The 23,338-nt window shown below is 38.5% G+C and overlaps 2 protein-coding genes across 6 annotated transcripts in view; one reads left to right on the top strand and one right to left on the bottom strand.

The window, feature by feature from the left end:
- Positions 1 to 6,676, bottom strand: part of LOC118595502 (40S ribosomal protein S6-like) — a 101,766-nt gene extending 95,090 nt beyond the window's left edge. The window contains exons 1-2 of one of the 2 annotated variants that reach the window (XM_036206128.1): positions 6,281 to 6,676; positions 428 to 1,681 (exon numbers count right to left, since the gene is read on the bottom strand). In XM_036206128.1, the coding sequence (XP_036062021.1) occupies positions 1,430 to 1,681; positions 6,281 to 6,340 (312 nt within the window). In that variant the 5' untranslated portion in view covers positions 6,341 to 6,676 and the 3' untranslated portion in view covers positions 428 to 1,429. Of the gene's footprint in view, positions 1 to 427; positions 1,682 to 6,280 lie in introns of those variants that run through there. The other variant, XR_004946529.1, reaches the window with a different exon arrangement.
- On the top strand, positions 5,678 to 23,231 carry Cbll1 (Cbl proto-oncogene like 1). Of its 4 annotated transcripts, none has more exons than XM_036206127.1 (6): positions 5,678 to 5,710; positions 11,909 to 12,076; positions 16,031 to 16,131; positions 16,447 to 16,530; positions 17,317 to 17,390; positions 19,316 to 23,230. In XM_036206127.1, the coding sequence occupies exons 2-6, from the start codon at positions 12,046 to 12,048 to the stop codon at positions 20,346 to 20,348; spliced, it is 1,323 nt and encodes a 440-aa protein (XP_036062020.1). In that variant the 5' UTR covers positions 5,678 to 5,710; positions 11,909 to 12,045; the 3' UTR covers positions 20,349 to 23,230. The 4 variants fall into 4 exon arrangements, with proteins under 4 accessions (XP_036062020.1, XP_036062017.1, XP_036062016.1 ...); XM_036206124.1 differs by lacking the exon at positions 5,678 to 5,710 and adding an exon at positions 6,524 to 6,611 and having other exon boundaries at positions 16,034 to 16,131; XM_036206123.1 differs by lacking the exon at positions 5,678 to 5,710 and adding an exon at positions 6,524 to 6,611.
- The last annotated feature ends 107 nt before the right edge of the window (positions 23,232 to 23,338 follow it).

The following is a 23,338-nucleotide window of genomic DNA, read 5'->3' as shown; positions in this document are numbered from 1 at the left end:
AGACAAGACTAGTCCTGTCTACAGTCATGGAGTGAGGAAGGACTCATGAAGTCTTACCTTTTACTACTGAATTGCTGGAGAGAGATAGATTCTGGGAAAGGAGGAATTAATTGTCTTCAGTTGTGTGTGTACTGCTGAACCCATCAGGCCCACAGCTCCAAGTTCATGGTCACAAAGATGACCCTGGTTAAACCCAATGGGTTATAAACAAAATACATGGACATGAATGTTAGAGATTTGTAGAGAGCAGGGGAATGGACAGGAATGGTAGAAAGATGTGTGAGGTTGGGAGTGAGAACGGGCTGTAATTGTTATGCATATAAATGTGTAAGAATATATGTAAATAAGAATGACAATGAAAATTTTTCTAATATCAATTTATTCAAATTATTACAATAAAATGATATTCAGTACATTTTTTCTTTATATGACTAGTGTTTGTTCTACAAGCATTATATTTTAAACTACTTCCAACTTGAAATATTAGATCATTAGTGAAAAATTAATACATGCTGTTTTTCCCCTTTATAATTTTCCTGTGATTGGCTACCATGATCTGATAAGACATATATTTAGACAGTAAATTCCACCCGCCCACAATCCCTCTTCAGAGTAATGTTTCGGTGTTTGTATTGGAGGGCATGTGGGTGCTTTGGTTCTGGGCTTCTTTGATGGCTATTCTTGACTATCAACTTGACTACATCTGGAATTTATTAAAGCCCAAAAATAGAATGGCATATCTGTGAGAGATTTTTGCTTACTTTGAAGTGGGAAGATCCACTTCTAATCCAGATCCTTGAGGTAGAAAGACATACCTTTAGTCTAGATCTTTAGGGCTGCGAAAACCCACCTCTTAACTTGGGCCACATCTTCTGCTGGAAGCCTATATAAGGACATGGGAGAGGGAAGCTTTTGTTCTTTGCCTGTTTGCTCTTGCCTCACAAGCATTCTTTGACTGGCATTTAAGTCTACTTCTTTGGGATTGCAGCATATACTGACAACCAGCTGAGATGTCCAGGCTCATGGACTGAACATGAACTTTTTATTTACAGACAGCCATTGTTGGATTAGCTGGACCACAGCCTATAAGTCATTCTAGTAAATCCCCCAAGATTAATTCTGCAAATTCTGTTACTATAGAGAACCCTAATACAATCTTTTAGCTTCTTTAAGGGCTTTCTGACAACATATTGGCAGACATCAGCTTCTTTAGTGAGACTGAAAGCTTTCAGATTCTGCTGGCCCTTTTAGGGGTAAATTGACAAGGCACAGTATATCTGTCAACCCAGGAACATCTTTCTCTCTCTCTCTCTCTCTCTCTCTCTCTCTCTCTCTCTCTCTCTCTCTCTTACAATAACCATTGGCATCCACGATATATCTGCAAACAGATTTTACTGCTCTCCAGTTCTCTTTGGTCTATAATTTGCTCTTATTTAACAGCAGGTGCGCTCTGCCGTGGATCAGGAAATCTTCCTTTATGGGAAAACCTTGTTTCATTCCTACCATTGATTCGGACCACATAACCCTTCCACTCTTTACCCAGAGAATCAGCAGCTACTTCTGTGGCTAGGTGCTTCTCACAGAACATACTAATCTTTTGTTCTTCATCCACTTCAACAAATTTCTGACAACCAGTGACTGGGAAGGAGATATTCAGCTTCATCTTGACACAGCCAACCACCTAGGAAGTGCCACAAAAAAGAGCATTGTTTTCCTTTTTAATACTGGGAACCAAATCTAGAGCTTTGTATGTGTTAAACAAGCATTTGTATATATATATGAGCTATATCATCAGACCTTTATTTTCTTATTTTGAGGTCTCATTAGATTGAATTTGTGTCCCCTTCTGCCTCAGCCTCCTAAGTAGCTCCAGGTCTGGTTAAGATCAATTCTTTCCTTACAGTTAATTCATACTTGCCTTGACTGGGACCATCACCAGGATCTCTGGACTCTTTGTCCACTGTCCTATCAGGCACAACATTTTTCCCAATGTAAGAATGGTTATTTTTTTTTAATGTATCTTGCTAGATTGTGTCATTTATATTTGTTATAGGTCTTTTTTGTTAGTCTAAAAATTTAATTTTACAACTTTTTTCAAGGTTCCCTATATTTATATTTTTTAGCTCTCAAATATGGATCACCAGTACAAGTCAAGCTGATCACTGTCTGTTACGTAAGCCACACATTTTACCTGATTTAGCTTAAGTCACTCTACAAAGTTTAACAACTCTCTGCCTCAATCCTCAGTAGCATCCCTGAATGCAGGTAACTCCACTTACAGCTACCAAAGTATCTTGACAATCATTAGCTTATGATTCAGAGGCTAGTGGTCTAGCAGTAACAAGAAAATACACACTTTACGATAAGCCCACTGGGACATGACTATATCTCAGCATTTGAGATAGAAGGCAGGGTAATTGTCAAGTTTGTTTCTAGTGTGGGCTACAGGGAAAGACTGTCTCAAAAGAGCAAATCAAATCAAAACATCAAAACTATTACGTATGGGTGTGTATGTACACACACTCAAACAAAGCACATGCACTAGTTGCTTTAGGTTGTCCATTAAAATGACTTCTCACATTTATAAACTTTGGGTCAGCACTGTTCTATATAAATATAAATGTTGACTCTTTTTAAGTTTTTTCTTTTATGTTTATCTGTGCCTGTGTGCCATGGTACACATGTGGAGAAAAATAAAAATCGGCTCATAATCAACCACAAGCCTTAAATCTTAAGACCAGAATCCTTGAAACGATTATAGGAAAATACAGAAGCAGGCAACAACTTTCTGAATAGGATTCCAATAGATCATGAAATGATAGTGAGAATAGACAAATTGGATTGCTTAAAGTAAAAAGCTGCTGCATAGCAAAGGAAACAATCATCTGAGTCAAAAGACTCCAATCTCTGTAAGTAATCTGACAAGGGGGCTGTTATCCAGAACACATAAAGTGAAACAAACACACATTAAAACAACAAACAGTAAGTAGGCAAATGAACTAAACACAAACTTTTCAAATGGTTAATAAACGCATAGGGAGCTAAAGAGCTGGTTCAGCAGGTAAGAGCATTAAGTCCTTTTACAGAGGACCTTGGTTTGATTACTAGTATTCATGTGGTAGCTCATAATTGTCTGTAACTCCAGTCTCAGAAGATCTGATGCCCTCTTCTGGCCTCCATGGATACTGCATGTACATGGTGCAAGCAATACACTCATGCACATAAATATAAAAAAAATGTTCAAAATATATATGGAAAATGTAGAAAATCTTTAGCTACTAGAGAAGAGAAAATTTTCCCAGTCAGAATGGGTATCAAAAAAAACAAGAAGCAACAAATGTGGGGAATGTAAAATAGAGCCACTATGATAAACAGTATGGAGGTTCCTCAAAAAAACAAACAGAATTCCCACATGACCTAGCTATATCACTTCTGGGACAATGCCTAGAAGAATCAGTCATCTTACTACACAGATATTTACACATTCATTTTCCTTGTGGCACTATTCACTGGTGTCCAACACAGCCTAGGTGTCCAACAACAAATGGGTGATTAAAGAAATGTAGTACAATTACACATGGAATACTATTCAATTATAAACAAAGTTATGCAATTTACAGGAAAATGGATGAAACTGGAAATCATATTAAATGAAAACCAGTCTCATAAAGGTAAGTATCATAGTTCCTCTCATATGAGGAATGTGGGGGACATGGAAATAAAAGAGGAACTATTGCAGAGGTGGAAGGGGGAACTGGAAAAAGAAATCACAAATTAAGAGACCATTTTGTCACACTGCTACTGCATTCATAAGGTATAGCAACTACAGTAAGTACAGACGCTGAAGCAGTGCATGGGAGTAACAGGCCAAATCAAGTAACAGTCCAGATTTTACTAAAGGGAGCCTTTAGCAAATTTTCTCCTTTTCTTGAAATCCTCCTGTCTCAGCCTCCCAAGGTCTAGGATTACAAGCATGCTCCACCATGCTTGGACACCCCAATAAATTTTCCTAATGATACACCATAAAATACTGACAAAACTATCAAAGTCTTAATATAATTTCAAATCCCTGTTTAATTCTATCTAATCCTCTAGCAGCACTAGACATTATTATTATTATATATTTTCATTAATCTGAAGTTTTGGGGGTAGGTAAAAACATTTCCTTGGTAAAAACTTATCTCTCAGGCAACTCTAAAAGTTCTTGTACAAAGTGAGGGTTTAGGCACCAGAGACCCCCCTCCAAAGTTGAGGGGAAGGTTTTTTGTTTGTTGTTTTCAGATATGAGAGTACAGCCAGAGGCATCGGAAGGAGTCCAGAGAATAGAGAGAAAATAGTAGACTAAATATAGCCAGCAGGTTGGACCTAGCCAGGAGAGGAGAAAGGGGCAAGGCTGAAATAGCTGGGTTATATAGGAAAGAGAAGCTGGGGTGGGGTGGGGGACGGCAGAGGAGGGCAGGGCGGTCCATGAGTTGAAGAAGTTTAGGGAGTGAGGTGAGAAGAGGCACAGGTAGTTGTGAAATTGAGGAAGTCTGAAGGCCAGCAAGTGTTGGTATGCTAATAGGCACTACAATTAGCCATTGGTCTCAAGTTTCTTTTGGACCAGACAGTTGTTAAAAAACAAACAAACAAAACACATCAGCACTGTATTTAGAGAACTATCAGAGTGTAGTGAATGATTGACAGACCCATTGTTTCTGCCAAGAATTCTGGAGTAATATAGCACCTGGGCTCTAAAGTAACCTTTTGTAAATAGTGACCGTTATCTGAGTTGCTCTATAAAAGGAATTTCAGAGCCTTTTGCATAACTTAACTCTCCTGACTACCTGGCAAACCAGCAAGTTTTATGTGGTTGAGAATTGCTTAGGAAATGATTTCTTCAAACAATTCCAGATAAAAAGTTTTGGTATTGGGAAACTGATTTGCTAAAGGTGCCTTTTGTGTAACAATAAAGAGGATTTTGTGAAGCCAGGAGGCAGTCAGTTTATCAGAAGTTGACTTTCCTGCTGCTGCACAGCCAAGCTGATGACTGACCTGAATAATACAGAAAAACATCAGAGAAAGGTTAAGCTTCATGTACCTAACATTTCTTCACTCCCCAATAATACCAGCAACTAAAAGCATTCTGAAGACCACCCAGTAGTCTAATGAAAAATAGACATTGTTTCAGAAATGTCCTTAATTTTGAGTGTATCTACAACTTTGTGTGTAAAGCCGCAATGAGTTGGTGTCTTTAAAAAGACCACATTTAAGACAATCACTAAATAACACGGTCCACTTACACTATGATCTCCACAGTTAGTCATAGCCGTTACTGTGCAACACACAGGATACATTGCTACACATACTTTATTCGGAATCGAGTACCGTGAAAACATTTTAAGAAGAGGCCAATATAATATTTTATTGAACTTGGAACTCTGGCACTGAAAGCGTGAACAACCCAAGGTATCGATGTCGTCACCAAGGGACGACCATAGAGCCCAAATCCCTTGACTCCTGGGCTGATGTTGTGCACTAATTGTGCTCCTTTCTATTCATCTGAGAGCTTCAAGTGTAAAGGGCTGGAGAAGGCAGATCTATATGAGCCAAATCTGCGAGGTGGGTGCTCTGAAGATCCACAGCAACTGCCTTTGACATTTTCTTTTGTTTTGGCTGAGCAAGATGAAAACAGCAACCACAGACCCCAGGGACCAAGAACTGGAACTAGGTACTGACTGTTGTGGTAACTCTCTCTTCCTCGGTCCAGGCCTGTCCTTTCTCACTTCTCCCTTCCCGCCAAGCCTTAACGCTCCCCACTCTCCAGTCCCATCTTCATTCCTTCACCCCATCTGCACACCATTGTTCCACGTCCCCGACAGACAGGGACCTCCTGGTACTCCCTTTAGTTTTAGCAGGGGTTCGCGGCGCCCGTGGTAGTCAGCACCGTACACGCGTTTCAGCTGAGAAACTTCGGTAAGGGTCAGGGAAAACCCGCCTGCCGGGTGGGTGTTGGGAATCGTCAGGACAAAGCATGATTAGACAATGAGAACCTTGCCTCCCTCCCGGGCGGAGAACCGCCGCTGTCCCAGCTTCCCTCGGGCACCTACGAAGCGCGCGTGTTAACACTTTCTTACACCCAGCGGCGGATTCCGGGGCATTCTAAACCGTTACTGCGCCTGCTGGGGTGGGACCAGCCCAACCGCTGAGTCTGCGCTCTGGGCCGGCCGGCTGGCCGGCCGGCATCGGCGAACTACAAATCCCAGAAGGCCTCGCGCCTCGGGGGCGGGCAGCGGCTTACCTGCCCGCCGCGCTTCCCTCTGGTTCCTGTTGCTTTCCAACAGTAATAGGTGTCCTTCATACTGCTGAAGGCTGCCGCCTCCAGGGCGCATTAGCAGTCTTGACACCGAAGTCCTCGCGTCCCCGCTCTTTCTGCCTCAGTTCTGGCTAAGGCTGACTCCCTCACCGGAGTCAGGCGGCAGCGGCGACGAGGGAGGGAACCCCATGCAAGCGATCCGAGCGCACTTCCGCCTTTGGGCTCCGGAAGGTAGAGCGCACGCGTTCTATGCGACTCTGGAGCGACTCACTTCCGCTCCCACTGTGCCCTGCGAGCCGAATCATGGATCACACTGGTAAGGAGGCGGAGGCAGCGGGGGTCCTGGTTTCGTGCCCCCTTGGTTCGTGTGGGACTGGTCTCCCAGCGGGCACAAGGGGCTACTCTTGCCCCATTGCGCCGGGACGTGGCGGAGAGGAAGCAAGCTTACAGACCCGGTCCCGGGCTGGGCCTCCTGCTCCCCGGCCTACCTTTCGGAGCGGTACCTCCATCCTCGAGACCGGCAGCACTGCTTCTGCGGTGCTGCTGACCTCGCTCTGCGGACACTGCTCCGCGCAGGCTTGTTGGGAACGGGAGGGTGCCAGTTCGTTTCTCCACCCCACCCTCTGCTCATTCCGGTTGCTCTGCACTTTGTGCTGGGGAAATAAGCGGGTGGACCCCACTTTCGGAATTGGAGAAGCGTCCGGACGCTGGGAGAGAGTAGGTTGGAGACTTCCTACTGCCTCCCAGCTTCGGGTAGCTGGCTGCAGTGGTCACCCTCTGTGGTTATTGGTCTCTTTGGGTTTTCATGGACTAGAGGCTAGAGAAAAGAGTCGGATATAGTTTTCGAAGTTTTAGGTGGAGCATCTTTTCTAAACCCAAAGCCCTTCGGCCGTGCCCTTTCGCAAATTTTGGGGAAATACAAAAAAATTTAAGATCAAGACATTTCCATCGCATATTTCAAGTAGTAGTGGCTTCAAAGTTTGTTTCTGCGGGCTTCGTTTTCTTGTTCTTAGTTATTGAATGAGTGCACTTGGCTTTGAGTGCTTCCGACAAGCAGGGGGAAAAGGCTTTTTCTTTTAAGAGTTGACAGAGAAGTCCTCAGCCCTCAAATAACTGCTTAATTATATAATTGCCTGCAGATAGTCGTAGGCTTGGAATACGTAAACAATACGGCTGCGTCCTTGCCTTCCAGTTTACATTCTATCAAAAGGGGCAGGCAGATTGGTTTCTTTTTTAAAAACCGCTTACAGATTGTGGTGAGTACTTTAAGAAAATAGGTGCTTATGGAGTAGAAATTTCAGAGAATGCCAGGGAAAGGTGTTTTTGGAATGGTAAGAAGATATAGAGAATGCCAAATGTCTGTGGTCTAGTTAGCAAGAGGGAGAGCCCTCAGTTGAGAAGGGAAGGAAAACACAAGTTACCTTGTTTGTGAATTTGAGAATCATGGTAAAGGGTTGAATTTTAAGTGGTTATGAAGCAGTTGAATAAAACTAGGAGCATAATATTTTAAAAATAATCCCAGCTCTTCTATGGAGAATGGTGTAAGAGAGGAAGAATAGGAGTAAATAAATAATTTAGGCGATAGTTGCAGTGGCCCAGAGGAAGGCTCAGTATAGTGAAAGGGTAGCTCAATGATAGAACACTTACCTAGCTGACACAGGTCCTGAGTTCAATCCCCAGCAAGGCTATGGGGGAAACTTGGGGCAGAGCACAGACAATGGGCAATTTCAAATATTTCGGTGGAGAATCTTAAGAGCTGCTCATGGATTGGTCTGTGGAAGTGTGTGAGAGAATTGAGAAAAACGGCGTTTCTCACTAGAGCATCTTGGCACTGCGTGCATAAAATACCCCAGTTCTAAGTTATTAATAAGGGTGCCTGGGGAGATAGAAATCATTCTAACAAAATAATCACTAATAATAAGCTAGCTAGATTTCTACTTAAATTTCTACTTAAATCGGCAGTTTTAAATTACTTATGAGACAGTTATCTTAATGTTCTAGTGTTGATTGCTGCACATTTTGAGGGAAAAATTCAAACTAAGCAAAAGACTCAAACTTTTACAAGACTCATAAATACAAATTTGAAAACTGTTTGAATCACAGAGCCCTTGGCAAATCTAGATATGCCAGTTAGCTATTTAATTGATGATTTCCTGACTGAATAGGCTTCTCAGAATAATAATTTTTAATTTTTTTAAATTTATTTATTTATTGTATATATAGTGTTATGCCTGCATGTGTCCCTGCATGTCAGAAGAGGACACCAGATCTCATTACAGGTGGTTGTGAGCCACCATGTGGTTGCTGGGACTTGAACTCAGGACCTCTGGAAGAGCATTCAATGCTCTTAACCACTAAGCCATCTCTCCAGCCCTAATTTTTAAATTTTTAAAAATTTGTATATGCATTGGTGTTTGACCCATGTCTTTGTGAGGAACTTGAGTTACAGACCCGTGTGAGCTGCCATGTAGGTGCTGGGAATCGAACCCAGGTCTTCTGGAAGAGTAGCCAGTGTATTGTTTTGAAACTATTACCACATTTAAAGGTAGATTCACATTAAATGGCCAATTAACTGCTGAGCCATCTCTCCAGCCCAGAATAATATTTTTAATGTCAAAGGATCAAGAGGGCTTGTAAAGAAGTATTGAAATTTTGCCAGGAAAAAAACCCAAAACAACTCCAGAAATCAATCTCCTTCCCTCCTTCCCTCTTTCTCTCTTTCTTTGCAAACAAGTATTGCTTTATTTAGTGTTTCTCTGGATTGCAGAAGTGTCAGCACTGGGCTGAGAGCACAGAGGAAGCCAGGCAAACCCAAGGGCCCTCTGAGGTGGAGGGAAGCAGAGAAAGGTGATGCCCTTGGAACTCCTGCTAGGGTAGCCCTGTCCACATGCTTCCAGGTCACAGAAGTGCTCAGGTCAATAAGACCCTACCTACACTTGATTCATTCTTTGGTTGTTATAAGAGTTAGTTAGCACTTAGGTAAAAGTAACACAAATTTTGTAAAATGCTGTTTCATTCTTTTTTGAGAGGTGGATGCTGGCGACCTGAACCCAGGATCTTCAGTACCTCAGATAGTTTCTACCAATACCTTGGCTCTTTTTTAAAAATCTTTTTCCTTATTTTTCTTTTTTCTTATGTACATTGGTGTTTTGCCTGTACGGATGTCTTTGTGAGAGTATCAGATTCCCTGGAATTAGAGTTACAGACAGTTGTAAGCTGCCATGCTGAATGCTGGGAATCGAACCTAGTCCTCTGGAAGAGCAGCCAGTGTATTGTTTTTGAAACTATATAATAAAGTGTTACCACATTTAAAGGTAGATTCACATTTAGTGGCCAATTATTCTTTTTATCACTTATGTAATGTCCAGACATTTCTTTTTGTGTGTTGTTGTTTTGATGCTATATATATGCAACAACTTGTATGTTACATTTTTATTCTTAATTTTTAAAAGCCCCCAACAAACCCCAGAATGTTGTCACTTGAAATCTGTGAAGCAAACAGTAGCTTTACAAAGAAACAGCAGAGTTTCAGGACAGCCAGGACTACACAGAAAAACCTTGTCTCAAAAAACAAAAGAACAAACAAAAAAAAAAGAGCAGACTCTGGGCTAGAGAGATGGCTCAGCAGTTAAGAGCACTGGCTGCTCTTCCACAAGACCCAGGTTCAGTTCCCAGCACCCACATAGCAGCTCATAACTGCCTCTAGTTTCAGGGGGAGCAGACACCTTCACACAGACATACATGCAGGCAAAACACAAATGCACATGAAATAAAAATACACACACACATACACACACACACACACACACACACATACACACACACACACAAATAGCAGGCTCTTGAAAGGGCTAGGCTGGCTGTTCAAATAATGGAGATTCAGTTGTGTGAGGTAGTTGAAAGATGCAGATAAAGTGTTCTGTTTTCATTCACTAAGGTAACATCACTAAGATATCCTAAGGGCAACAACTTAGTTTTCATGCAAGGGAAAAAGGGCATATCTCTACAGCTGGAAGGTACTTCTATATGAATGAGCAAGTGCAGTGAAGACTGCTGAAATACATGAACAGACATTCCATTTTAGTGCAGTCTTAAAGGTTGATCAAACTGGGTTTATTTTATTCAAGATTGTAGCTATTCATGTAATCCTCTTTCCATGAAAAATTTTAAGAGGAGTTCCCTGTTACAAGAGTAGAAAGTCGACAGATGTTTAATCATTGAAACCCATTTTGAATTACATTTGGCTTTACCAAATTTAATGTGGACAGTTTGGCTATAAGTTTTAATTGTAATTCTTGCAGGAATTCTGTTAATTTATTTGTGTTTAAAACATTACAGTTTAAAAGTTACATTTGCATTTCCTATTTTTAAGCATTTCCCTTTTTGTCTTAAGGTAAAATTAAATATTTTTGTGTTACATATCTTTATGTACTTGAAAAAGTAAAGTTTTATATGAGTCAATCCTGTGAAATAATGTACCTATTATCATGGACAAGAATTCTTTTTTATTCCATAGATGATAAGATTTTTAAAGATTAGAAAGTTTCAATTGTTGAGACCTAAATCTAAATACAGTTTTCCATTGCAGTGTTGACACTAAAGATATCAGTTACCCGTCTCTAGAAATGTTATAACACAAGTAATGCACACTATGTGTTCTATTAAATGGTATAATTTTGTAGATCCCTTGAATACTTTTTAGAAAAAAAAAATGTTAACGCTTAAAGGAAAAATTACCTGTTTAAAACCAACGCATAGGCCAGCAAGATGACTTAGCAGGTAAAGAAAGACCTTAGGAGGACTGGAATTCAACATCTGGGCCTCATGGTAGGAAGGGAGAACCAACTCCCACAGTTGTCTTCTGACCTGCACATATCCACTGTGGCTCCAACTGCACTCACAGGCATGTGCCCACATGCGCACACACCAAAATTAAAACAATTTTCAAATACATATCAGATTGAATATTGGATTTCTAATTTTATTATTTGTCTTTATTACTAAGTTTACTGAGTGGACACTTTGCATGTTTAATTATTAGACACATATATAGAGACAGTTTTGTTTTTTCTTTATAATTAAAAAAATCTATTAAAATTTGTGTCAGAGGTTTCTTTCCTTGCATTTTTATTTTATTTATTGTATGTACATGTATGAGTGTGTCAGCTTCTCTGAAACTGGAGTTTCAGGCAGTTATGAGCTGCTATGTGGGTGCTAGGAATTGAATCTGGGTCCTCTAGAAGAACAGCTAGTGCTCTTAACCGCTGAACCATCTCCAGCTCCTTCATGCATATTTTGTTTCTGTAAACTACTATGGAATTATATGGGAATTTTTATTGTTCAAAGTTCTAGGAAGTGATAAAGATTCTTTAACTTTTATCAACTTTTGAAAGGGTTCCATGTCTCAAAAAAGGGTAACCAAAATCATAGCTTTAAAGGTTTACCCCAAATAAAGAACATTAGCAGAGTTACACTTAGGTCAGTCTGGTATTTAAAATCATAACCAAGATCTTTAATTTATTGTTTGATATTGATTTTATCTTTATACTTGTAGAACACTTTTCAAGAAGAAAAGTAAAAGAAATTACAACTTCTTTTTTTCCATTCATATAGACAATGAGTTACAAGGCACTAATAGTTCTGGATCCTTGGGTGGTCTTGATGTTCGCAGAAGAATTCCCATAAAACTTATCTCCAAACAAGCCAACAAAGTTAAACCTGCACCTCGAACTCAAAGGAATATTAGCAGGATGCCTGCAAAGGCCCCACCAGGTGATGAAGGTAACTTGTTTAAACAAGACATTTAACAGTTGTGTTGTTTTATCTGAGTACACCAATTAATCTATTTGGTTTTATTTACTTAAACCTATTTTAAAATTTTAACCTTACACACTTTATTTTCTAATCTTTTTTTCTCCCTTTATAAGCCCCCTTATGACCTTTCCAAAGAATCTAATCAATATTGCAGAGAGCATTACATTAAAAGTAAAATTTGTTTGTACAGTCCTCTCCAAAGCTAATGTCTGTTAAGATTTTTTAAAGTAAGATCGGTGATGGCCCATGCCTCTATCCCAGCACTTGGGAAGCAGAGGGAGGCAGATCTCTGAGTTTGAGGTACATAGTGAGTTCCAGGAAAGCCAGGGCTACACAGAATCTTTGTCTAGAATAAACAAAAAGGTTTGGGGGTGTGTGTGTGCATAGTTTAGTCAGGTGTGGTGACTCATGCTAGCAATCCCAGCATGTAGGAAGCTGAGGCAAGAGGATTGTAGTTTGATGCCAGACCCTGTCTCAAACAAATGAATAGTCTCAGGTGTTTCAACTTTTTTCTAGTTATTTGTTTGACTGTAACTATTGTAATATGAACATTAAAAATTTGATTTGGAGGATGGCAAGATTAGTGAGTGAGGACAATTGCCACATAAGCCTGGTGACTTCTGTCCATCCCTAGAACTAATATAAAAGAGGAAGGTGAGAACTGACACCCAGAAGTTCTGACCTTCCCTGGCACACTGCAAACCTATGCCCCCATATCATGTCCACAACAAATTAAAAAAAAAAAAAAATTAAAGACTTGACTTAAACATTTTAGAATTTATCAGATCCTGCTAAATTAGTCTTCAGAAAGGGTTTGTTGGTTTATACTCACACACATCAATATTTCTGATTATTAATAAACATTTTTTGAGGCAGGGCCTTTGTCCTTGAACTTGAGCAGTTTTGCTGCTTCAGCCTTCTGAATGCTGTTATCACAGGCAAGAGCCACTGTGCCCATGACAGACCCATAAGTGTATGAATGTCTTTTTGCAGTATTAGCCATTTCTTGTCTGAGTTACGTCATATGGGTTTTTTTTTTGTTGTTGTTTTTGTTTGTTTGTTTGTTTGTTTGTTTTTGTGGAGCTGAGGATTGAACCCCAGGCCTTGCACTTGCTAGGCAAGCACTCTACCACTGAGCTAAATCCCCAACCCCACGTCATATGGTTTTGATTGGTGCCTTTCTCTTAGCTTTTGAGTTCTTTGTAAAAGTGGCAATGTTAAATGTCTGTAGTTCATTTATCTTTTGAATTTTATGTATAAAATATTACTGTAAAGAACTTGAACACTTTAAGTAGTCAGTTGACTAGAGTTTGCTCTTTCACTTTTCTGTCTTCTCATTTATTAGAAGTCAGCAAACTGGCCTATGAGTCAAATTTGATTCCTTTTTTAAAAAAGTAAATTACTATTCAGTTGAGTATTGCCTATGGCTGCTTTCCCACTATCATGGCAAAATGGAGTAGATTGATATGACCTAAAAAGCCTAAAATTTGTACTATGTAACCATTTGTAGCAACAGTTTATTGGCCCATGTTTTAAAACATTTATAGATAATACATTTTTTTAAAATGAGGTCTTGCTTTTTTAATTTTTATCCAAAACAGTTTACTAGCTCCCCAAATATTGGGTAATCTGTTTTTCCTTCCAGAATGGAAATCTTGCTGTTAGCATGCATTCAAGTTCTAGGAGGACCTGTCTTACTCCTAAATTCTGTTCTTTTCAAAACCAAACTGCTTTCGTTGTCCTTTATAACATATCTTTACTGTATACTAAAGTAGTAGAGTTGAAGTTAAAATGTTATAAATTACAGTAGTGAGTTGGGATATGTTCAGCTGAGCAAAGGCCGAGTACAGCAGTTGATGTGGCTACTGTACTAGTGTAATCTAGGCTTCCCCACCCATGTTGACCTTTTGTAAATTATTTTTTAACTACATATAATATACTTTTTTATAATCAAAGTGCAAAAAAAAAAAAAAAAAAAGCCAAATTCCCCTTTCTACACTTACTTCCTGGAGGCGGAGATTTTCGTTGGGACTGTTGGCTCCCAAATAACCTCTCAGAGACTTATTAATTATAAAAGCTTGGCCGATAGCTCAGGCTTATTACTAACTAACTCTTACAACTTAAATTAACCCATTTCTATTAATCTGTGTGTTGTTCTGAGGCTCATGGCTTTTACCTCCTGCATGTCCTGCTTCCTTTCTGCCTGGCTGGCAACTCTTCTGACTCTGCCCTTCTCATCATTCTCTCTGCTCCCAGATCCTGCCTAGCTATGAGCCAGTAGCTTTTTATTAACAATGAGAGCAATACATATTTACTGCTGTCCCACAGCATTTTCCTCTAGGCATTTCACCCACATCCCAAAGCCAGATAGCCCCTTTTATAGGGAACTACTATTGCTCTCATAAAAGAGCAAACTGAAAAGATATTTTTGAATTTTGAATTTAAAAAATACTCTTTTTCTAAAATTGATCAAAATGGAGTTTCAGATACAGGTATGATAACTGTAAATACATGCTTAATGATAAGAGAACAGCTTGTGCTACTCTGAAAAGTAGTTTGGTTTCCCTAGACCACTGACCTCAATAATTTCTGGGTTAGACATGTTGATTTTCTTTAGCTTGAATTTTAATGACCCCAGTTTTTATGAAGTTTAAATGTGTCATATGAGAGCTTAGGGGCACTCAGTTGTCACTTATAAGAACTTCATGACTTTGAACTATATAGTTTTGTTGGGATTAATTAAAAAGTGTAGTGCACCTGGGTGATGGTGGTACATGCCTTTAATCCCAGCACTCAGGAGGCAGAGGCAGGTGGATTTCTGTGAGTTCCAGGACAGCCAGGGCTACACAGAGAAATCCTGTCTTGGAAGTAAAAATAGTGCTATGTCAGCTTTAAAAACTGGCTTGACTTTGTGTGGATCTATGTGTACACACGAGTAGCTATGCACAAAATGTGTGTGCTTTGGCCACTCTGTTTACCAGTTCTAGAGTCTCGAGAACCTTGGCGCCTTAGAGTGATATTTTTATTTATTTATTTATTTATTTATTTTGGTTATATGAGACAGGATTTCTCTGTGTAACTGTGGCTGGCCTGGAACTTGCTCTGTAGACTAGGCCAGCCTCGAACTCAGAGATGTACCTGCCTCTGCCTCCAAAGTGCTAGGATTAAAGCTGTGTGCCACCACCTCCCGGTGGTATTTTTGTCTTCTTAGCTTTACTTAGATAATTGGATGCTACTGGAATTCCCATTAGACTGTTTGTTGGTTTATGTTGTTTTGCTTGAGAGGCTTGCCATCAACTTTTTAATTAGACTAGAGATATTCAGACCATTTGATATTCCAAGTGTCCTGTTACATGATATATATGCTCCAAAGGAACAGATACTGGTTTGGGTTGTTGACTAGGGAGAGGCTTTAGCTAAAAGGATCAAGTGTATTCATCTTTTATTTCTGAAACCATTCTTACTTTGAGGGGGAAGTCATAAAAAGACTGTAGAATTCATTATGTCCTTTGGCAATCAAATCAGTCTCTTGTAGCCTGATAACACTTTTGTAGGTGGTTTAGAATAGTATCTTTAAAATTTGTGCAGTGAACATGATGGTGGTAATTGGTGAGGTTATAATAGAGACAGTGTAGGGAGTTGATAAGAGCATTGAATAAGAGACTCTTACAAGTCTGTTCTTGGCCCTGCCACTAAGCTTATATGGTGGTTTCCATATCCAGTGTATATTGTCCTCTGTAAAATACTAGACATGGACTAGATGATCACCAGGATCAGCTGGCATTTTAAACTAGTTTTGATTTTCATGTTCTTAGATCATCAGAAACATTTTTCAGTAAATAGGTCTATTTTGTCATGTAAATATACTTTAAAAATGAAATTTGAATTTGGAAAAATGTAACATAATTTTTTTTCTTTCAGAAGGATTTGATTACAATGAAGAACAGCGGTATGACTGTAAAGGAGGCGAACTCTTTGGAAATCAGCGAAGATTTCCAGGACACCTGTTTTGGGATTTTAAGGTATAACTAAAAATGAGAAATTAAGCATTAAGTACTAGTATGAATTTTTAGTGTGTCTGTAACTTTTAGCACACATAAGTCCATGTAGAAACTTGCTTGTTTCTACATCTCCAAAAATAATTTAAGGTAATTTTCAGTAAACCAAGTAAAATCAGCAGCCACTATTTAAGAAGGAAAACAAGCAGAGTTACACAAAGCAGCTTTTATTTCTGTTTGTAGTAACAACTGTTAAAAAATTCTAACCATTTCACTGTGTGAATTGATGAGTACAATTTTCAAAATTGCTTTAAGAGGAAATTTTAATTATTTCAACAGATAAACATCTTAGGTGAAAAGGATGATACACCAGTTCATTTCTGTGACAAATGTGGATTGCCTATTAAAGTCTATGGAAGAATGGTAAGTACAAATAAAGTATAGCTTACTATTTTTTCTAACTAATTTTAAAACATATGTACAAAACTTCTGTTTTATAACACAATGAATTTAATGTAGTTATTCTTTACTTTTTTTGGGTAGTTTCAGGAAAAACACTGTAAGATAAAACACATTTAGTGTTCTTTCTCAGGAGCTTTTAACTTTCAGGGACTCTAGTCAACATCGATAGGTTCACATATCTATCGGAAAATAGAAGCAGGTGCCAGGCAAGGTGGACTAATCCTGTAATCCTAGCACTCTGAAGGTTGAGGCAGAAGGATCATCAGATCAAGGCGTTGCCTCAGATACACCATAGTTTAAGGCCAACCTGAGGTACATGTGAAATCCTGTCTCCAAAAATACAGACTAAAGCATTAGCAGATGTGCACATATTTACTTATTGGGAAAAGAGCCAAAGTTTTTTAAACATTTTCAAAAAACTTCTGATTAAGCCAGACATTGGTGTACATCTTTAATCCTAGCACTCAGGAGGCAAAGGCAGGCAGATATCTTGAGTTTGAGGTTAGCCTCGTCTACAGAGTGAGTTCCAGGACAGCCATGGCTACACAGAGAAACTGTGTCTCAAAAAAAACCCCAAACAAACAAACAAACAAAATCAAATAAAGTAATTGTTAACTGCTACTGGTATATAATCATAAGTCCTCATTTAAATATTTCCTGGGTGCATTCTGTCTGTAGATGATGGTACTATTATTGAAATATTCTAAGTTGTTCTAGGATGCCTAACTATGGTATTTTTGTCTACAGATTCCATGCAAGCATGTCTTTTGCTATGACTGTGCTATTTTACATGAAAAAAAAGGAGATAAGATGTGCCCAGGGTAAGATATGGTTGTCTTTAAATTATCTAATAGTGGCGGTTTAAAGGTTATGGAGGGATGGAAATAGGCAAGGATGCAGATATGCGGGCTGAGTTGGTTTTAGCCTTCTCTGCAAGATGGAGAGTAGCTCCATCAGAGTAGGTCCATTCAGAGTAGCTAAAATGATGAAATCTCTTTTGCACCATAGGGATGGTGTTGGAAACTAGAACCATTGTTTTTGTTTGTTTGAATGGGACACAGAAGCAAATATAGTATGGTTGGTGATTGAGAACAGTCTCTTTCCAAAATTAGAATTAACACTTTTTAAAATTACTAATTGTATGTGAATAATGTGTGGAGGTATAAGCATGTGTAAGGGTCAGAAGGCAATTTTGTGGAGTCAGTTCTCTGCTTCCAACTTTACATATGTTCTGGGGATAGAACTTGGATTAGCAGGCTTGCTTAGAAAGCACGTTACCTGCTGAGCTGTCACACTGGCCCCAGGATTAGAAGGCTTTAGTTCAAGTCCCTGTGTTGCTATTTATTAGCTATGTGATGTAAGCTGGGTTTTATGTCTATAAGCTCCCTGGGTGGATTATTTTTAAGATTAAAAGAGGGTGAATGGATAGATGGAACAGTAGAATCTGGCATATAATAAACACTATGCCTATATAAGTTCTTACTATATACAAAACAAATATGTCTTGAGTGATATGACATTATGATAGACTTGAAGTTATGCAGCACAATGTCTATTTGGGAATGGCTCTAGAATTAAATGGAATTTGTATTAATTTAGAACCTCTGATAAGGAAACCTTGAGAAAAATGGAGTTAAACTTCCTTGGGTTAACTTGCAGCAGGTTTTTCTCTAAACCCATGCTTGAAAGTACCTCAAGCAGTAGTAGTAACTGCTAATGAAGGTATGAACAGCTATAAGGAAAGATTTCCCCATTATGGTGTAGGAAATGGATATTACTAGGAAATAAAGGGTTGATTTGTTATGACCCAATGACAACTAATTTTCTTGGTATATTTCATTGGATTTTTAAAGTTACAGGTTATAAAATATATGCTGTGTTAAAAGGAATGGTTCTATAGAATTCTAATTCTAATTGGAAGTATGTATATATAGCCTTTGTTGGTTGTTTTCTCTAATGCCTACTTCCCAACCCAGTGTACATTCATTTTAAAATTACATAGCAAATATGCTTAAAAATGTGATGAAACATCACATGTAGTGAACATTAAGAGATAGTCTCTTTTACATAGATGTTCTAATATTAATATTTAAAAGCAAAATTTAGTTTTTAAGAACTAAATGTGTTCTAGTATGCACCTCACCTATGTAATCCTTAGCTGTTTAGAGAGAAACCTGTTCAGACCCAGTTCAGGAAGTAAAGTTAGCAACCAGAATTAGTATAAAAAGTATATACTACTGCTTTTAAGCATCATCCAAAAGGCAAGAAGACTTCAACCTGTTTAACATGGAGATGTTTCTGAGTGTATAGTAAATTAGATAGCAGAAAAGCTAGGAATACACAAAATGGCCACAAATGAGAAGCACAATAGCATCAAAAGCACTAGCCCTACAGTGAGGGTGGGCAAAGGGACAACTGAACTTTGAATTCCATAGTTGTGAATGACAGATCATAATATAGTTAGAGAAAATTAATAAGTTCTAAGTTTGAGGAAATAAATCTCTTAAGTCATTCTCTTTGGTGGTACAATTCAGAGTTTTGAAGTAAAAAATATTCTCAGGCTGTTAGAAATGCTAATGATTAATGTTTGAGACAAATAGGGAAGATTAAAGGTTCACTAACAGTAATTAAATATTTTTTTAATTTTTGCAAATGTGTAACATTTTTAAAGTAAGCAAAATGTTTAAAATAAATGTGCTCTTTTGTATCTGTTTTTAGTTAATCAACTTTTTCCCTTCCTGTTCAGCTGTAGTGATCCTGTGCAGCGGATTGAGCAGTGTACACGAGGCTCTCTCTTCATGTGTAGCATTGTTCAAGGTTGCAAGAGAACATATCTGTCTCAGAGAGACTTACAAGCTCATATCAACCATCGCCATATGAGAGCTGGAAAGCCAGTTACCCGTGCTTCACTTGAGAATGTTCATCCTCCTATTGCCCCGCCACCAACTGAAATCCCCGATCGTTTCATAATGCCACCAGACAAGCATCATCTGAGCCATATTCCTCCAAAGCAGCACATCATGATGCCACCACCTCCTTTGCAGCATGTGCCACATGAGCACTATAATCAGTCACATGAGGATATTCGTGCTCCTCCAGCAGAATTGTCTATGGCTCCACCTCCACCTCGTTCAGTCAGTCAGGAAACCTTTCGTATTTCAACAAGAAAACACAGCAATTTAATAACTGTCCCTATTCAGGATGACTCAAGTTCAGGTGCTAGAGAACCACCACCTGCCCCAGCACCTGCTCACCATCATCCTGAATATCAGGGCCAACCAGTGGTATCGCACCCTCATCATATTATGCCTCCACAGCAACATTATGCACCACCCCCACCTCCTCCACCACCAATAAGCCATCCAATGCCACATCCTCCCCAGGCTGCAGGCACTCCTCACTTGGTGTATAGCCAAGCTCCACCTCCACCAATGACCTCTGCTCCACCACCAATAACCCCTCCCCCTGGACATATTATTGCCCAGATGCCACCTTATATGAATCATCCTCCTCCAGGACCCCCCCCACCTCAGCATGGTGGTCCACCTGTAACTGCACCCCCTCCTCACCATTACAATCCTAACTCTTTACCCCAGTTTACTGAAGATCAAGGAACTCTGAGCCCTCCATTTACACAACCAGGAGGAATGAGTCCTGGTATATGGCCTGCACCAAGAGGGCCGCCACCACCTCCACGAATGCAGGGCCCGCCTTCTCAAACCCCACTACCTGGACCACATCATCCAGATCAGACAAGATACAGACCATATTACCAGTGATAATAGTGTTTTGAACTGAAGATACAACAAGGAAAAAGATTAAATTAGTCAATCTTTTAATTTAGCTTTGACTGTTGGGGGAAGGAAAAATACCTCTTTTGAAGTGGCTATAAAACAATCTTGTATGGTTTTAAATCTTGACCTTGGGATTGCTTTCAAATACTGTAGTGCAGATAAGTGGCTCGGTTGAGCACCATGTATCTTAGCAGCTGTTACTTTGGTGTGGTAAATTGACCCAGAAATGACCATTTGTATAAAATTTAAAAATTTTTCACTGTTTCATTTTAAAAAATAATGCTTTTATTAAATCCAATGTTAGTTTTTCTTGTGATGCATTTTGTTAACCTATATAAAAGGATTAAATTTCAAAATGGTTGTAAAAATGCTGTTTTTATGTGAATTTAAGTACAACCACATAATTTTTTTTGAAAAACCATATGTTTTACCACTAATTTTCCAAAGTTAAAGTCCTAAAAGTAAAAATCTACTAGGATTGTTACCAGGCAGACTGTTACATGATAGGGAATTAGTTCACGTTTCAGGCACTGAAATTTCAAGGGGTAGTAATTATGTACTTGGATTCCTTTTTGTCTTTGGACTGCCTCAGGAGTGCCAGAATACATCAGAATTCCTGTAACGGTGTAATCTAATCATCTGGAAAATGACTGGCTTTATACAGGCTCTAAGCTGTGGATAAGATACTGTCCTCATTGATGCTTTTTTCCTGAGTGGTTAGAATCACATGATCCGTCACACTTACTCTTAAATTATATCACTTTATAGGATTGTTAGAAATGTGTTATTTGGATGAACTGTGTTCTATGTTCACTGTCTTAACCTACATACTTAGGGCTGACTAGGCTTTATTTAAATCTGCATTTCTTCATAGTTTGATTCTGTGTTTTAATGTGTTCTTGTTTATGGGGTTATTAACTGCAACTTGAGTGCTGTGGAGGAATTTGACTGATGTATTAGCAAAGGGTGTTTCTTATAAAATCACAACTTAGCATTTACTCAGGTTTTATTGCTGTGGTGAGTTTTTCCTCTAAGTTGAAATTTTATTTCTTATTTCTTATTCTTCCTCCTTCTTTTGTAAAGCATTCTAAAATTGTAGCACAGAATCAATAGTGAGGACAACCAGATAATTTTGAATTGGACAAAAGAAAAGTAATAATTAGATTGTGAATTTCAGTGCCATGTAAGGTGCCTTTGGAGTCAGTGTTTGCATTATAGGGGCTTGTTAGAGTCCACTGAAGATAACCACTCAGTTTATACAGCTTTCCTATGTATAAGTCAGCATTCTTAGGATATTATTATATATCCTTTGAATTGACTAAACCCTTATGAAGCTTTTCTTCCCTCCTTACAATGGTGCATAATATAAACATGGTGTGTAGTATGCAAATACCATTTATTAGATAGTGTGTAGTATATAAATTTAGAACATTGATTTTTGACAAAGTACTGATTGGTAATTCACCATTTTATTCTGTCAAGTACAGGAACATTCTCATGTTGGACGATCAGATGCAAAATCATTTCTGAACTTAGCACAGGAGTAAGAAGTAATATAAATGGCCATTTCAGCCTTGGCTGGCCAAAAATAAGTAATACAGCTTTTCTTGAGCAAGTGATTTCCCCCCACGTATAGCAATGAGAGTCTGGTTTGCTCATGCACTATTTCTAGTGAGAAATTGTTGTTATTAGAAGCATGGGAGTGAAGTAGTGTGACATGGTGGTGAGTGTTTCTGCCATATTACTGTAGGTACTTGGATTGGTGCAAACTTGATTCCTTTTCATATCCCTGTTTAGGAGCTATTTAAATATTAACTGTTACAATCCAAATAACTCTTTGTTTCATGTAATTAGAAAATGGCCAGATTCATGTAAGAGCTTCTTAACTGTTTATGAGAAGCTCTTGTATTGAGATTTACTGGGATTGGATGTGGTAAGAAACCACCTAGCCTGTATTTTGGACCAAAAAATCAGTATCATGACAAAAATCCCACATTATGAGAATTCTTGTAGGTTTAAATGACAATTTTAGTTATGTTAGTAAGTGTTATACTGGGAGTCAGGTCAGATGAGTGTCTTGTAATAGACAGAATTTTAAATGTTAGACTTGAATTCATCAGCTGATTGAATGAGGGTGGGTGGGTAGACAGTTTACAGGATTACTGTTAAGTGTTTTTGTTCTTAAGGAAAAAGTTGTGAATCCCAGCGCATTTCAGGGAAGCCTTTGAAGCTGTCTATGACGGACATAAGTCTAAATGTATGTATGTTTCATTAATTGCTCTTAAGACTACTGAGGTGGCAGTTTAATTCTTAAAAACAATAAAATGGAATCATAAATACTGTTTTGCTGAGGTGAGTTTTTAACCTAATGATGACATGTTTGGGAGATTGCAGAACTTTCCACAGCTCCACAGTAAAATTAGATTCATTTTTTTAAATGCTTATAACCAAAGTTGGCTGGTATATTTCTTCGGCATATTTGTTCAGAGTTTGTGAGTACTTTCAATATTTGGAGAAAGATCTATTTCTGAGACTGTAAAGAGCTGTTCTCCTTTTTTTTCCCTATAAGAGCTACTTGTTCAAAATTGTGTAAATACTAGTCAGATATAATAGAAATATAAATGGAAAAGATTGGAGTGTCTTTATAATTTTTAAGTAGTGGCACACAGAACTGCTTAAAGAGTGTCATACAGGTTTTAGAAAAAGACCTACATTTCTGTTTCATATAATTTAACATCAAATTATGTGATAATTATAAGTACCTAAAACAGAAACGTTTCTCAGATTGGCCATCAAATTATCAGACTGATATTAAAGAAGTTTAACACAGTGATCCTCAAATGTACTCTATTCTGATTGAAATGAATTTATTTTTATTCATTGGTTTATGATGTTAAAGTCTGACCTAGGAACCAAGCAGAATTTGCTTATTAGAACAGTTGTACAATATAATAAAGCAATGCTGGCTATAGTAA

Source organism: Onychomys torridus, chromosome 14, assembly GCF_903995425.1.
Source record: "Onychomys torridus chromosome 14, mOncTor1.1, whole genome shotgun sequence".
In the NCBI taxonomy this organism is placed as follows: Eukaryota; Metazoa; Chordata; class Mammalia; order Rodentia; family Cricetidae; genus Onychomys; species Onychomys torridus.
The sequence above is the reverse complement of the archived record's forward strand: the minus strand, read 5'-3'. Positions and strand labels throughout refer to the sequence as shown.